Source organism: Lupinus angustifolius, chromosome LG08, assembly GCF_001865875.1.
Source record: "Lupinus angustifolius cultivar Tanjil chromosome LG08, LupAngTanjil_v1.0, whole genome shotgun sequence".
In the NCBI taxonomy this organism is placed as follows: domain Eukaryota; kingdom Viridiplantae; phylum Streptophyta; class Magnoliopsida; order Fabales; family Fabaceae; genus Lupinus; species Lupinus angustifolius.
In genome coordinates, this window is record NC_032016.1 from 18,450,110 (window position 1) to 18,465,069 (window position 14,960).

At 32.9% G+C, this 14,960-nt stretch overlaps 1 protein-coding gene across 1 annotated transcript; it reads right to left on the reverse strand.

Annotated features, from left to right (window-relative positions):
• Positions 9,391-11,750, reverse strand: LOC109353961. The gene is made up of 3 exons (XM_019596313.1): positions 11,463-11,750; positions 11,052-11,180; positions 9,391-9,615 (listed from the first exon to the last, which is right to left on the reverse strand). Exons 1-3 carry the CDS (start codon positions 11,748-11,750, stop codon positions 9,391-9,393), a joined length of 642 nt encoding a protein of 213 aa, XP_019451858.1.

The following is a 14,960-nucleotide window of genomic DNA, read 5'->3' on the forward strand; positions in this document are numbered from 1 at the left end:
CCAAGGGTATCCTCTCACATTTTGGGTAAGAAACTAATTCATTTCGGAGTGCATGACTGCCCCTTCCAACAAGTGTCACTCCGAGGAATCGAACCCTTGACTTTTTAGTCATCTTAGAGAATCTAGCGGGCCTTACACCACTAAATCAACGCCTTGATGGTAATCCCTTAATACGTTCTTATATATATATATATATATATAATATTATAATTATTCTATAGTAATTCAAAATTATAGAATAACATAATTATGGATATTTCTTCAAGTCCAACTAACATAATAGTAAAAATTATAATATTTACTACAAAATATTATAGTTGATATTTAAAATAGGGATGACAATAAAAACCGAACCCGTGAGTACCCGCCCGAACCGAACCCGAATTTAATGGGGAAAACCCGATGTGATTGGGTTCGGGTTTGGGTTTTACCTGGGTTTAAATTTCGGGTTCAGATTCGGGTTTGGTATAGCAACGACCCTAACCCGTTCAGTGACCCTAACCCGAACCCGCCCCGAAGTAAGGTAATTCAATTTAAAATTGAAATTTCTATCATTTGCCAATTGTTTTTAATTTTAATTTTACTTTACATACTATTGGATCTTCAAACATAAAAGAAATGAAATAATACAAGAGAAAATAGAAATGTTAGAGAAAAATTACACGAAAATAATATCATATTTTCCTTAATACTTTATCATTTTCGGGTTTTTTTCCGGATTCGGGTTACCCGAAACCCGACGGGTTTGGGGATGATATTTTTATTTTCAACCCCGTTGAGGTTGGTTTCGGGTTCGGGTTTCGGATTTCGGGTTCGGGTTTCGGATTTCGGGTTCGGGTTTGAATATGTGCAAACCCAAACCCAACCCGCCCCGTTGCCATTCCTAATTTAAAACATGCAGACTATACGTTATAAACAATAGGAAATCTACCGACCCACATTCTTATTTTGTAATTGTAAATATTTAATTTTATTTCATTTTTGTATTGATTGTACACGACATTTTAATTTTTGTGGTAAAAATATGAAAATGAATAGTGATATTATGAAAAATTACATTGGAGATTTAACATTTTTTTGTGTATGGAACTTACTTTAGTTTCTTTAATATTTTGAGTATGTGAGAAAATATTGTAATTTTAGTTAATTAATATGGAAAAATAGTTAAGAGATAATTACACCATATAGGTAGTTATAAGAAGTTTTCCCTTTATATATACTAGTGTGTACAAGTACTTTGTGCCTGTCGGCAAATATTGTGTGATACTACATATTCAATTTTTATATATTTCATTTTTTTGAATTAAAATGTATTTGTTGTGTTCAGTGTACTTTATATTATATTTTTATGTGTTTATGATAATGTTTAATTTAAGGTTAGATATGTGGTTAATTAATGTATTGGTGGTAGTTGCTTAGGATTATATAGTTTTTTTGTAAAAATTAAATAATGTTAGGTCAATAGAGGAAATGAAAATTGCACCATGAATGAAGTTATTTCAAGTTTTGGCTTTATATAATACTAGTGTGTACATACACTTCGTGCCTGCCGGCAAATATTGTGTGATACTACATATTCAATTTTTATATATTTCATTTTTTGAATTAAAATGTATTTGTTGTGTTCGGTGTACTTTATATTATATTTTTTTTTGTGTTTATGATAATGTTTAATTTAAGGTGAGATATGTAATTAATTAATGTATTGTGGTAGTTGCTTAGGATTATATAGTTTTTTTGTAAAAATTAAATAACATTAAGGGCAGTATAGAAAATGAAAATTACACCATGAGAGAAGTTATTTAAAGTTTTGGCTTTATATATAGTATAGATATATATATATATATATATATGATAAAATGGTATTTTATATCAGAGCTTGAGTTCGGGAGTCGGTTACGGATCGAGGAAGATATTAACACACCGTCTGCCCATAATTATACAGTACCCTAACTAATTGCATGAATTAAATACTCTTATTTTATTATAATAAAATTACTTAAAACAAATATTTATTTTTTTATTTTTGTGTCTGACAAGAGTTCGTCTTGCTCCTAGGTATCCTTAGGTGCAATAGGGAACTCAAGACTACGTAGTTCTGGTTAAAAATTGGTGATTTGGTTGGATTAAAAAGAGTTAGAAATTGTTTGAATTTAATCGAAGTGAGATTAATAGACGAAGAATCAAAATTGATTATTTATCCTCTTCCCATTTTGATAGATAGCATAAATAATACAAGTGACAACGACCGGTTATCAGCTCGAAGCGAGGAGAAAGATGCAATACAAGTTGTAATCTCTCTATTGAACTCAGTGACAACTCTTACTTGTGTCGATTTAGATTTAACAAAAAAGAAGGCAATCATCTGCAAAGAACAAGTGAGAAATAGATGGACCCTCTCTATTAATCATAACTAGTTTCCAGTCTCCACTCTGGACTTTATCAGTAATTAAGACAACCAACTTTTCCATGCAAAGAAGAAATAAATAAGGGGATAAAGGGTCTCCTTGTCGAAGCCCTCTACTAGGCTTGAAACTGTCCAATCAATTGCCATTCCAAATAGTGGACATAGAGGAAGTAGTGACACATTGCATTATCAAATCAATAGTTTGTTGTGGGAAACCAAAATCAATAAGAGTTAAACTCCCAATTAATACGATCATAAGCCTTCTCAAGGTCTATTTTGAAAACAAGATTACCTGAACGACCTTTCTTCTTATGCATGTGATGAATAATCTCTTGAGCAATAATGGTGTTGTCTGAAGTTCCTCTTCCTGGAATAAACCTACTCTGGAGAGGACCAATTAAACTGTCCAAGAAGGGTCTAATCCTGTTGACCAGAACCTTTGTAATAAGCTTGTAGATCACATTGCAGTGACTTATTGGCCGAAATTCCTTGAGGCGAGTTGGGGCATCAACCTTAGGAATTAGAACAATAAGCGTTTCTGCCATACTAGCATCAAAGCTACCTGTAGCAAAAGCCGACTGGACCACCCTACAAACTTCATCGCCCACAATATTTCAGTATGATTTGAAGAATATAAGTTGAAAACCATCAGGACCTAGAGATTTGTAAGAATCCATTGTTCCAAGAGCACAATGAACCTCCTTTATAGTAACATTTTGTACCAAAGAAAGACAAGCATTATCACTCAATGTTAGTAATTTGTATAGCCATCATAATAAATGCATTGAATGAATTTACCTGATGCAAGTTAAATGAAGGAGCTGTTGGAGGCTGAGATTCCTACGTAATCTGTTGTTGCAAGCTTAAGCCCTTTCTTGATTTCCCTTGAACAAGCAAATTATTTCTCCCCTTAAAGACCCTTGTGAGGAAGTGAATGGTGACATCAGTCATTTTAGTAGATAATTTGATTTGTTTATGTGGGGTGGTATTAGCATTTTATAACATCGAATAATTCAAATACTTCCATTTAATCTCATGGTTGGATTCTTGTTTGTGTCGGATAATTGCTAAACAATTTCTTTCCTTCTTCATAGGTCACTCTCATCTAATACACCATTACATACCTAACTTGTTGTATGGATCATATCATGATCTCTTCTAAATACCAATGTTTTAAATGATTGTCACAACAGCTTAACAATTGATGGCTATATACTAATATGAAGAGAAGAAGATTTGAGATTGAGAGGAGATGGCCAGAGAGAAAGGCGACCAGAGGTTCTAGGTTGTGCAAGGCACTCAAAGATATATTCTAAGAGGAAACATTGTGAATATAGAGAGTAAGGAGAAGCCAAAGAGAAACAAAGGACATTGAGAAACACTTCATTATTGTTGGTACAAATTGTACATGTCAACTACATACTCCTAACACTTCATTCTTGCCAGGTCTATATCTTTTACTTGAATACACATGTGGTTTTCTTCGTTGCGTTACACATTTTTCCTTTGTAGCGATGCTTTTTTTTGGGGTGAAGTATCAAACCGTTATAGGGTCCTACATTGCAATGTCTTTCATCTCTTCCCCTTTAGGATCAACTATAGACTATAGAGTTTAGAATGGGTATCTGAATGTTTCCCCGAATGCACCACTTTTGAGGCTCAAAAGAACTGTTTTTTTGTTGTTGTGAATATTTCCCGCATTGTTTATGCGAGGTAGTAGTGTGATGATAATGGGGAGAGTGGTTAAGGAAAATGTGGGGTGATGATTATTTGTGAATGTATGGTGAATATGTGGTTTTCAAGAGGGTAGAGTGGGTATGTAGCAGTTGTAAAAGAGAAAGTGATTTGTGGGTGGTTTGGAATTGAGGGATGATATAGATACTTTGGGATACTTAAAAATGTTATTATTCAATATAAAATACCCAAAATATTTATATTATTTATCTGTCATTATTTTTTGAAAAGGTATTATAGGCCGAAAAAAAATGGGTATTCACAACTGCGGATGAGACCCTCAAAATCGCGATCATCAAAGGAGATCGGGGATACAGTTTGGTCTTGTTGTTGATGGCGGGAGTGTCGGGCATTACTATGCATTACCTCTCGTTCGTACCTCTTTTGGGTTGCCCTAGAGGTGCCCCTAGCGGCGAAGCCTCCAAAGATGGGGGCGGTGTGCTTTCTTGTTTTGCAGCTCGGGAGATGAAGTGTTGCAGATGCCTTACTTGAATAAGGTCTTCGATGGTGTCCTGCAACTTGGTACACTCTTCAGTAACATGTCCAAACATGATGTGGAACTCGCAATATTTGGATCAGTCTTGGTTACCCGCCTTTCTTGTTGGGTTGGGCTTTTGGAGTTGAGTAAGGTGGGTAGCCATGACCTCTTGGAGGATCTTTGAACGATTGGTGTTCGGGGGAGTGTAAGTGACGTATCTGGATTTTTTGGGTGGTCTTGAAGGTTCGTCTCGGGCATGGTCATGGTGTTTGGGTTGTTTGGATTCCCGTGAGGGGGTCGGTACTCATTTATGTCAGAGGTGGGGTGATTTGGTCAAGTTTCTTTTAGGTTGATGAATTGTTGAGCTTTTGCTCGGACGTCTTCCATTGCAAGGTTTGAGTATTTAGCCAGCTCCTGCCTAAGAAAGCCATCGTTTAATCATGAGACAAGGATGTGTACTGCTACCTCCGGAACCAAATTACGTACCTTCATGGCTTTGATATTGAATCTATTCAAATATGTTCGGAGGGGTTCGTGTTGCCCCCGTCTCACAATTGACATGGTGTAAGAAGATCTAGGCTATTCTTTGCTTGAGGTGAATTGAATGTTGAAACTTTTGGCTAGAGTATCCCACTGGTCAATGTTGTTGGCGGGTAACCGGGTGAACCACTACAAGGCGACTTTCTTCAAAGTGAGTGGGAAAGCTCTACACATTATGGGATCGGATGTCCCATGGAACAACATAGAGGCCTCAAAGGCGTCCAAGTGGTCTTGCAGATCAATAGTGCCATCATATTGGTCTATGTTGTTGGGGCGGGTCGCATGCCTAGGGAGGGGAAGGACATAATGGTGGCGGTGAATGGGTGTCGTGCTCGTGAGGAGGCTGGCTCAGGTTGGTATGTTGTGTGGGCGGTTTGAGTACTCGTGTGTTGAAAATAAGCAGGTTGGGAATGATTGTCAAACTCGACACTCAGTTCGGTTTGTGGGTGGGTTGGTTGGTAGGTTGTGTCTGGTGTTCGGGTTTGCCTCATTTCGTCAAGGAGTCGGGTTTGCTATTCTATAATACAGTTTTGGTTTTGTATCATCTAGATGAGGAAGTGGGCGGTAGGGGCATACAGCGGTGGGTTTGGTGGAGGGTGTTCGTGTTGTTCATGGGTGGAGTGGAAGGATGTTTCGATGGATGGTTCATGGTTATGCTAGTTCATGTTGTTGGCGTTCTGATCTAGACGGTTGTTTTGATTATTTCGGGTGGTTACCATGGTGTGGATCCCACAGACAGCGCCAATGTTCTTTAGGACATAATCGGGGGATAAATAGGACGATATGGGTCTGGCCGAGTGAGCTTGGTGTTGAAGTGGTGAAGTTGATACCGATTGTAGTTGTAGACGCGTCAGGAGAAGTATCTGAAAAGGTTCTCCGGCGCTAAAGTCAAATACGATTTTGGAAGATATAAAGAGACAAAGTATAAGTAGAGAGAAGTGATTAGCAGAATGAATATTAGAGATAAAATGCCCTCTTATTTATAAGAGTGATGCAGGTGACGTGTATGCTGCCCATTGGTCAGATTGGGCGGTCGGTGGCGGCGCACGAGCTCTTCACGTGCTAAACCCGACGTGGTATTGATTTGGGCTTTAAAGCCAAGCCCATAAACCCAGTTTGATGTTCTTGGCCTACCTTAGAAATGTGGGATGGCTCGGAATGACCGTGTTACCATGTGACGCCTTACTTTGATCGGAGTGGAATAACTGGTATGATATTCGAAGACAATTAAGTACTCGATTTATTCAGGTATTGTCACTATGTTCCTGGTTTATCCGGGCTGGTACAATTACAATTTTAGTACATATATTTTTTTCTCTAAAAAATTATCTCACGTTTTCTACAACTTCTATATTTTTACTATGTACATTACATTTTATAGATATAGGTACAACTACAATTATTTGCTTCTAATGACAACAAAATGGATCTTCTGCAAAAATCCTATATAATTGATATACAACCTAGAAAAGAGATTGATATATAGTTGACAAACTGATAGGATGTATGTTATAATGTTTGTTATGCGATTTATTAGAAAGAATTTATTAGAAAGGGAATAAGATAAACTATTATAGTTGATTATTTAGATTTATTAAATATTAATATTATAGGAATAATTCTAGAATGTTCTTATTGTGAGATGATGACACTTGTGTGGTCATCATCATTTTAGGGTTTCTTTAAATAGTGTTTTGTTCATCCATAATGGAATCAATCAATAAAATATGAATATTATCTTTTAGTTTTATCTCTTTCCTTAGGAGTAGAATAATTATAGCTTGATTCCTTGATAGGAGGAATTTGTTCCATATCAATTGGTGCTTTCATTGACACTTCAATGCCTCCCATAACTAAGGATGATGCTCTCTTGTTTATAAACAAGAAGTTTCAACAATTACAGAATCAAAATGATGCAAGACATGAATCTATTCTCAAAATTATTACCAACCTTAACCATAAGATTACTACCATCAAACCCTACAACAATGGATGCACTTGGCAAGGAACTTTCTCTACAGAACAATGTTATTAACAACAACATTATCAACAATATTACCTGCAGTACCCACAATATGACCCATACCAGTATCACTGTCAACAATCCTACCTCTATCAACAACTTATGATTCCACAACACCAACAGTCATATGTTGAACCCCATTTTCAGCTTCAAACTAAGCCACAGACACAAGGACAGTCTCAACCATCTTCACATGATCAATCTCCTTTGTCCCCACAATATCTGAATCAGGTGGAAGTTCCTCACCAACAGCAGCTACAACATATTGCACAACCACATAATGAGATCTCATCATTAACTCACTCACCAAGCCCTGTCCAAGCCCTTCCTCAATCTCAGCCTTATACTTCCCCACAACATCAACCTCTTTTTGTCCAGCATCAAACCTAACAAGACATACAAATGTCTGCATATCAGCAACCTCATTCGAAAAAATAGCATCAATTTTCCAAGAAAATTCCAAAGATGCGTCCATATGATCAATATTCTGCTATGTTCCCAAATCAACAACAACCAGCTATGATGCCTTCATCTACGTTGCTGACATGTCCTTCATTTTTTTCAACCAATAACTCACAGAGGCAAAAGGAGAAGAGAAGAGAAAGTGATAACAATGTTCAAGAGGAAAAGGATGAAGAGAGACATGTCGATGCCGTTCATGGCCGTACCGGAAAGCACCACTAATATTCTATCATTTACTTCTTCCAGCAGCTACTTATGGCTTCCATTACTCAGGTTTTTTTCAAAGTTGCTCAGGGTTGCCTCCTTCAGCTTGGCAATATGAGTTGGAGAAAGAAATTAGGTTTTTAGAACTTGGGCTTCTTGGGTCTAAATTCCTAGTACAACCCATTGGCATCATTTCAAATTTAATGGACCAAAATAGTGTAATTGTGGACCAATTATCCAACATTGAGGACAATGTTGATTTTAAAGGGGTCGGTAATGATAGGATGTATGTTATAATGTTTGTTATGAGATTTATTAGAAAGGGACTAGGATAAAATATTATAGTTGATTATTTAGATTTATTAAATATTAATATTATAAGAATAATTCTAGAATGTTCTTAGTATGAGATGATGACACTTATGTAGTCATCATCATTTTAGGATTTCTTTAAATAGTGTTTTGTTCATCCATAATGGAATCAATCAATGAAATATGAATATTATCTTTTAGTTTTATCTCTTTCATTTCTTCCCTATCACAGACATATCTTCATTTAATCATTGCTCAATTAGTCTTACATGTTGCACGAAGGATTCAAAAAGTTCACCAAAAACATGTTCAACAACCATCGAAATAATACTAGCCATCAACCAGACAAAAACCCTTAAAATATGAAAGTAAATAACGAAATAAACACAATTGTTTTTTGCTGTTATGGGAGAAAACCCACGGCAAAACAAAAATTCACAGTCGAAACACACTATGATAACCCACGAAGATGGCTGAGAAAACAAGTGTTCCTGCATTTGAAAAAGAACTCACGTTAAATAATATCCTCTGAAATTTCTCAGACACGTGACGAAATAGCATATTTCATATATCTGAAATTATATTTTAAAAATGTGGATTTAATCAAATAATTGAAGGTGCATAATTATTTTACAGAGATATAGTTTAAAAGTAAAGAGTCCAATACAACAACTAATATCCTAAAGAGTTCTATACACAACTAATATAGATAAGAAGTATTGTGATAAAAAGATAAAAAAAGTTATAAGGAAGTAATCTCAAAATATGGTTAATATCTAGGAAGTGTAAGAGTTTATGAGATTAAATAATGTTTATGAGATTAATATAGATAGGAAGTGTAAGAGTTTATGAGATTAATGAGGAGACTCTTAAATAAAATTAATATAAATAATGATATAAGTTTTAATTATGGATTTAATATGTAAACACTCCCACTTATATAGTCATATGTTAATAATCTTTGATTTTCAAATAAAATTAATATAAACTAATGATGGATAATATGCTCACATGTCATATATAGATTTTTAAATGCTTATATTATTATTCTGAAGTAATCCTTAGAGAAGTGTAATTTCTCAAATAGAGAAATCTAATTTCATTGTAATCAAATGAAGGAGTGTAATTTTATTGTAATAATAATCATAATAGATGTGTCATTGAAAATTACATTTCTCTCTGATTTATCATTAGCATGACAAAGAGAACAATTTTCTTAGTTAAGAATTTCTACTTACAGTAAGGTAAGATTTTCCATTTCTGGTGATCCCCGTTATTCCAATCCCAGAGGATAACGGGAGTGCCATCATGAACTTCACCACCACCAAATGCGTCTACATTAAGCTGAATATTATTAACCACCCTTATAGCGCGATAGCCATCATAGCATTCAAGACTCTCCGTCCATAGTATAGAATCGTCAAATTTGCATGGATTATAAGGTACCAAGCAAACCTACATACATATTGTAAATACAATGAAAACAATTAAATACACTACTTTTTGAATACAGGAATATAATCACAATCCTCTTCATAAAATAGGCATGCATAAATCTTTACTTAAGAGATAAACTTATTATAGAGGAGCCCAACAGAATTCATAAAAGTAATATTAATAATCTGTTAAAATAATATCACCTTTGCATCTGATGGTGATGAAGGAGATGTTTTAGTTACAGGCTTTACAGATAGTGCATTGAGAAGAATGTCCATGCCTGAAGGAGCACCTTCAATATAAATGAACACTTTATTTGGGTAAGAATTTAGAACGAATTTTCCCTTCATGGTAGCCCAATATTTATCTGATGCCTGCACACTTCAGAACATAATATAGTGCAAAAAATTCATGATTAAACAACATACTATAAAGATTAAACTTAGTTTCTACTGAATCATGATAAAAGATATCAACAAAGTCAAATGAAAAGGTGCATGTGTTAAGATAAGGACTTACGTAGCAATGCCTATAGTTTCTACGGAAAAACATTTTGTTTGAATCCACAATGTAGCTCTGAGAATGACATCAGTAGAAGTGTCATTTTTTCCAGATACTCGAACTGAGGCAATGACTTCATATGCAACATTTAGTTCCACTCGTCCAGTAATTTCATGTTCAACTCCATCCCAGGAGTGTCTGCGATTCGACGCCGAAACAAACGAATTGCCAAAGAGAGGGAGAATTTTCCCATCAGCCAAGGAATCATGCAACTCAATGTTGCAGCCTTTCCCAGACCAATGATTCAGACCATCCTCAAATAACGGATTTCTTATGATGCTGTTTGGGGACTTTATAGAGAAAAGGATAAGGCTTGATGTAAGTATTTCAATAATTAAAGTAAAAAGTAAAAACAAATTCACAATAATTAAGATTTCAATCTAGTTAATGAAGAAGGAATGATCAATTCACAAGTATGAACTTCGTTTACATAAAACTTTCTTTGGAGATAAATAGAAATGTACGAAGCCAAGACCATCTCCAAATTTGGAGAATTTGATGAGGTTTTAAAAATAAGACATGGTTTAAAAGACAAGATGTATAAAAAGAAAATTGAGTTGATATACGGCCCATATGATGAAACTAAAGAGACAGTTGAATGATTGGGTTTACTCTTACAGTTTATAAAATGCACAAATGCATATAATAATTGGAGCTCTAGAGAAGTTGACAATTGTTAATTTTTCAAAAGCTCACACAGAACGTTTGAATATAAGCAATTATGAAGAACAGTTAATTTCGCAAATATGACTAGTAGAATAATTCACGCAACAAAGACAACATGAAATACTGGTTTAATATTTCTATTCCTATAATCTTAGTGAATTTGAATAATCAGCAAACACTAGTATAACTCTTAACATAAAAAGTGAATTTTCGGAATGATTTCTTACTGGATGTGTAGAAGTACCACCTTCGGTATGCTTAATGGCTTGCCCAGTGACTTTGTTAACAAGAGAAAAAGCCTGGCAACCCTCTTCGTCTTTCACAATTGAGCCATACTTTTCAATTTTGTACCAATGCTGCAACAAAACGAAAACATCAATTACATGCACCTAAGATAATCACATTAATAAAAAAAATATCATACTATGACACTGAAAAGTCACATATTTAAAATCAAAACGTTGAGGAATGATTGTTGACACAACATTTTTGAAATCACAACGAAGGAATGCTGAAATAATGGTAGAAGTCATTATAATCAAATGATGAGAATTATATGTTAAAGTGAGATACATAATGTGCAATAATGCATATTTAAGCATAAAGTTGTTCATGTGTATTCAACAGAAACACCTTACCTGATAATCATCATTAGGATTAGATAGTGCAAGAACGACCTTGTGATCACGAATAGTAAGGGAATAATTAGTATCGGCCTTGGTGAAGATTCTCACTGTGGGTTTGTGAGAGAGAGTAGTAGTTCCACAGTGATTGTTGACTTTTGGAATAGTAACGTGATAATGATAATGAGTATGTTGGTGTGTCTGGTTAGACACATGTAGAAGAGAAGCATTTGCATCAGATTCATGTTCATGGTCATAACTATGGTGCTGTAGAGTGTTGGAAGCTTCAGAGTTATGCCTCATGGTTAAGACTTGATATTGATGTTTGGGTTTTAAAGACGAGATGGCTACTGCTTCAGTTTACATTTGTTTTATAGGTGAAAGACTCCCGACGTTACATCTTTCTAATTTACAATTTTGTGTTTAGATTCTAAAATATTTTATTTGTTCAGATATGAACAGGTACATGAGTTAGAGATGCACATAAATACGGGTTAATAAAGGTGAAAAAATTATATACTTAATATTGATACTGATAGTGTAAAGAATTATGCACAATCATCTTTCATTTGGATTACTTTTTGAAAAAGTCAAACATAATTAAAAATAAATAGTAGATAATAAAGTGACAATGTAAAAAACTCTTACACTGTCAGTGTATACATCTTTTACTCATACATTTTACTATATTATCACTTATTTATATCAATTATTATTGATATTAAAAAAATTGTATTCCAAATTAGTAATTGATGATTTCCTTATTATATATAAATCTTTATATGTATATTACACTCTTAATAAAGATAAATTATTTATGTAATGTTTACACTGTAATATTAGTATATAATGCATAAGTTAATTAAGATGAGAGAAAAAATGTGCAACCAAAAATGTAAAATTCTTTTACGTTGTAATTTGCATCATCCAATATTCATAATTAAGATAGAAATAGATTAAATTAGGTCGAACTTATATAGCATATAGGAGTTTGAGTCTATTCTGTTATTCTATTTAAAAAAATTCAAAACATAGGTCTGATCTATTAAAAGTTTTTTCCTACTTGTTAGTCTATTTAAAGGTCTATTGCATAATATAATCTTAAAAATGTCATCATGTTTACATTTAAATAAGCTAATAGGTCTATTGTTAATTATATTTTTCTAACTCGAAAAATTATATTATAATTGTTATACATTTTTATAATAAAATACATATAAAGTAATATTTCTTATATTAAAATAATATAATATAAACATTATTATATAATATAATTAAATAGGTTGATCTGTTAGGTTTAATATGATTTTTGGATGGCCTAAAGTCTAATCTAAATTTAATATACTTTTCAAAAAGTCTAAACCTCGTCTTTTCATGAAATTTTTTGGTCTAATTTGACGTGTTATAGACTAGATAATACGTCCCTAATAGATGGTCTAATCTATTTTCACATTGATAATTATTCATTAATAACTTTCAATTACAATTATTGTAAATAAATAGTGAATGATTTAATAATTATATTAATCTTTATATTAAGATTATAGACTATAGTAATTACATTCAACATATAAATGATAACTATGATTCAATGTAAAAGACTAGTTGTGGGCCAAGTGGCGTATAAGTTAACATTAAAAGTGTAGGGCCATTTCATTTGTTTCAGTATAGAAACACTCGCGGGTTAGTTAAAAGGAGATAGGTGAACAGTCGTAATATATAATTTACATCAATTATATAGTTTTATTAAGTGGAAAAGAAGAAGGTACGAATCTAACACTCTGTTTAGTTCTAGAGGAAAATGGAAGGAAAGAAAAAAGAAGGAAAAAAAGTTGAAGGAATGAAAATAACTAGAAAATGAGATAAAAAGTTAGTTGTTTGGTTTAGAAGAAAAAAGAAGAAAGGAAGTTATAACATTTCTCTCATGTTGTCTAGTTGTATAAAAAGTGAAAGGAAGAAAAAATAATTATATGTCAAATTACATAAACACCCCAAATAAAAAGGTCACATTTAAAATGTTATTATTTTTACTACTTTGTTTTTAGTATGTACTATCGTAATTGTTCAACTTTTTATACACTTTCAATTATCTTTCTTAACTTAGATAAAATTATTATATCATGTATTTCACCCAAGGAAACACAATCGATCTATTTGAAACATTTGTAATGAACTTTGAGTATTTATTTTGAAAATCATGCAATAAAATAGAAATATTAAACATACTTGACATAATATCGATGAACATAAAATATATGACATTCATAACAAAAGAATATTTAGTCATCTCCAATTTACATAGCTCAACATTACACCTTAATTACATATAAACTATGATATATCAAATATCCGTCACTCCATGTGATTCTCACCTGTAAAATAAAATGAAACATAACTATTAACCAAGCATGTGAAATATTCACCACTCCATATGATTCTCACTTGTAACATCACACATTAATACATATAAACTATGAGATTGATGCTTATTTTTGTGAGGAAGAAATAGAAAATAAGTGAAGAGAAGAAAGTGATGAGACATATGAGGGTATTATAGTATGAGTTTAAAATCTATGCACTGATAGTGTAAAGTTTTTTACACTATCAGCACATCATTCACCATTGATTTGTATTACTTTTATTTGAGAGTCAATGATGGTTAATAAATTAATGGTGGATGATTTAATGACAGTGAAAAAAACATTTACACTGTCAGTGTATACGTATTAAATCCTTATAGTATTTCCATAAAAAATATGATTTCCCACGGTATAATAGTTTCAAGAATTCCAACGCCGGTATAATGGTTTCAAGAATGTTTCAGTTACAACCTACTTCTAATAATCATGTGAATAAGTTATTCCTTCTTTGCCACATATCGGCTTTGTTAGAATAAATTCTAACGCCGATATAATGGTATTGAAGCAATCCCATATTACATAATTATTAAGTACCTTTGAATATCATCTCGGTTTTGTGGAATTAATTCCAACACCGGTTTAATGGTATTCTAATGTACAAAAGTGATGAATAGTTAGTTGTTAGAAATAAATAAATAAAGAACAAAAGAATAATAAAGTTAAGTGACATTTATTTATTTACTCCCTTTCAGGTTCCTTTTATCAACAAACCAAACTTCTTTCATAAGGAAGGTTAGTATTAAGAATAAATAAATTGCGGAATATAAATAACAATGAATAAAAGTTAGTAAGTTAGCTTCATCACTTTTGTATATTAAAAGGTGTTTCAACAAATAAATTTATTGATAACACTTTACTATTTTACAATTTACACATCTTTCAAGATTCAATTGTAGTATAGTATAGGGTTATGTCGAACCACAAGGAATTGCCTAATAGAATGAATCATATGAATATGTCAATGCTAGTATAGTATATGGTTGTTTTGAAGTGCATATAAACAATTTAACAAGAAACATAAACTAAATATTAACAAATTCTTGAGGAGACAAGATCATTTTGAATGATGAAAATATTTCTCAACTTCTTATGA

Coding starts and splice junctions, on each gene's coding strand:
- LOC109353961 (XM_019596313.1), bottom strand. CDS start 11,750: ATGAGGCATAACTCTGAAGCTTCCAACACTCTACAGCACCATAGTTAT. Junction 11,181..11,462: donor ATCCTAATGATGATTATCAG/GTAAGGTGTTTC, acceptor GTTTTGTTGCAG/CATTGGTACAAAATTGAAAA. Junction 9,616..11,051: donor GTGGTACTTCTACACATCCA/GTAAGAAATCAT, acceptor ATATGTATGTAG/GTTTGCTTGGTACCTTATAA.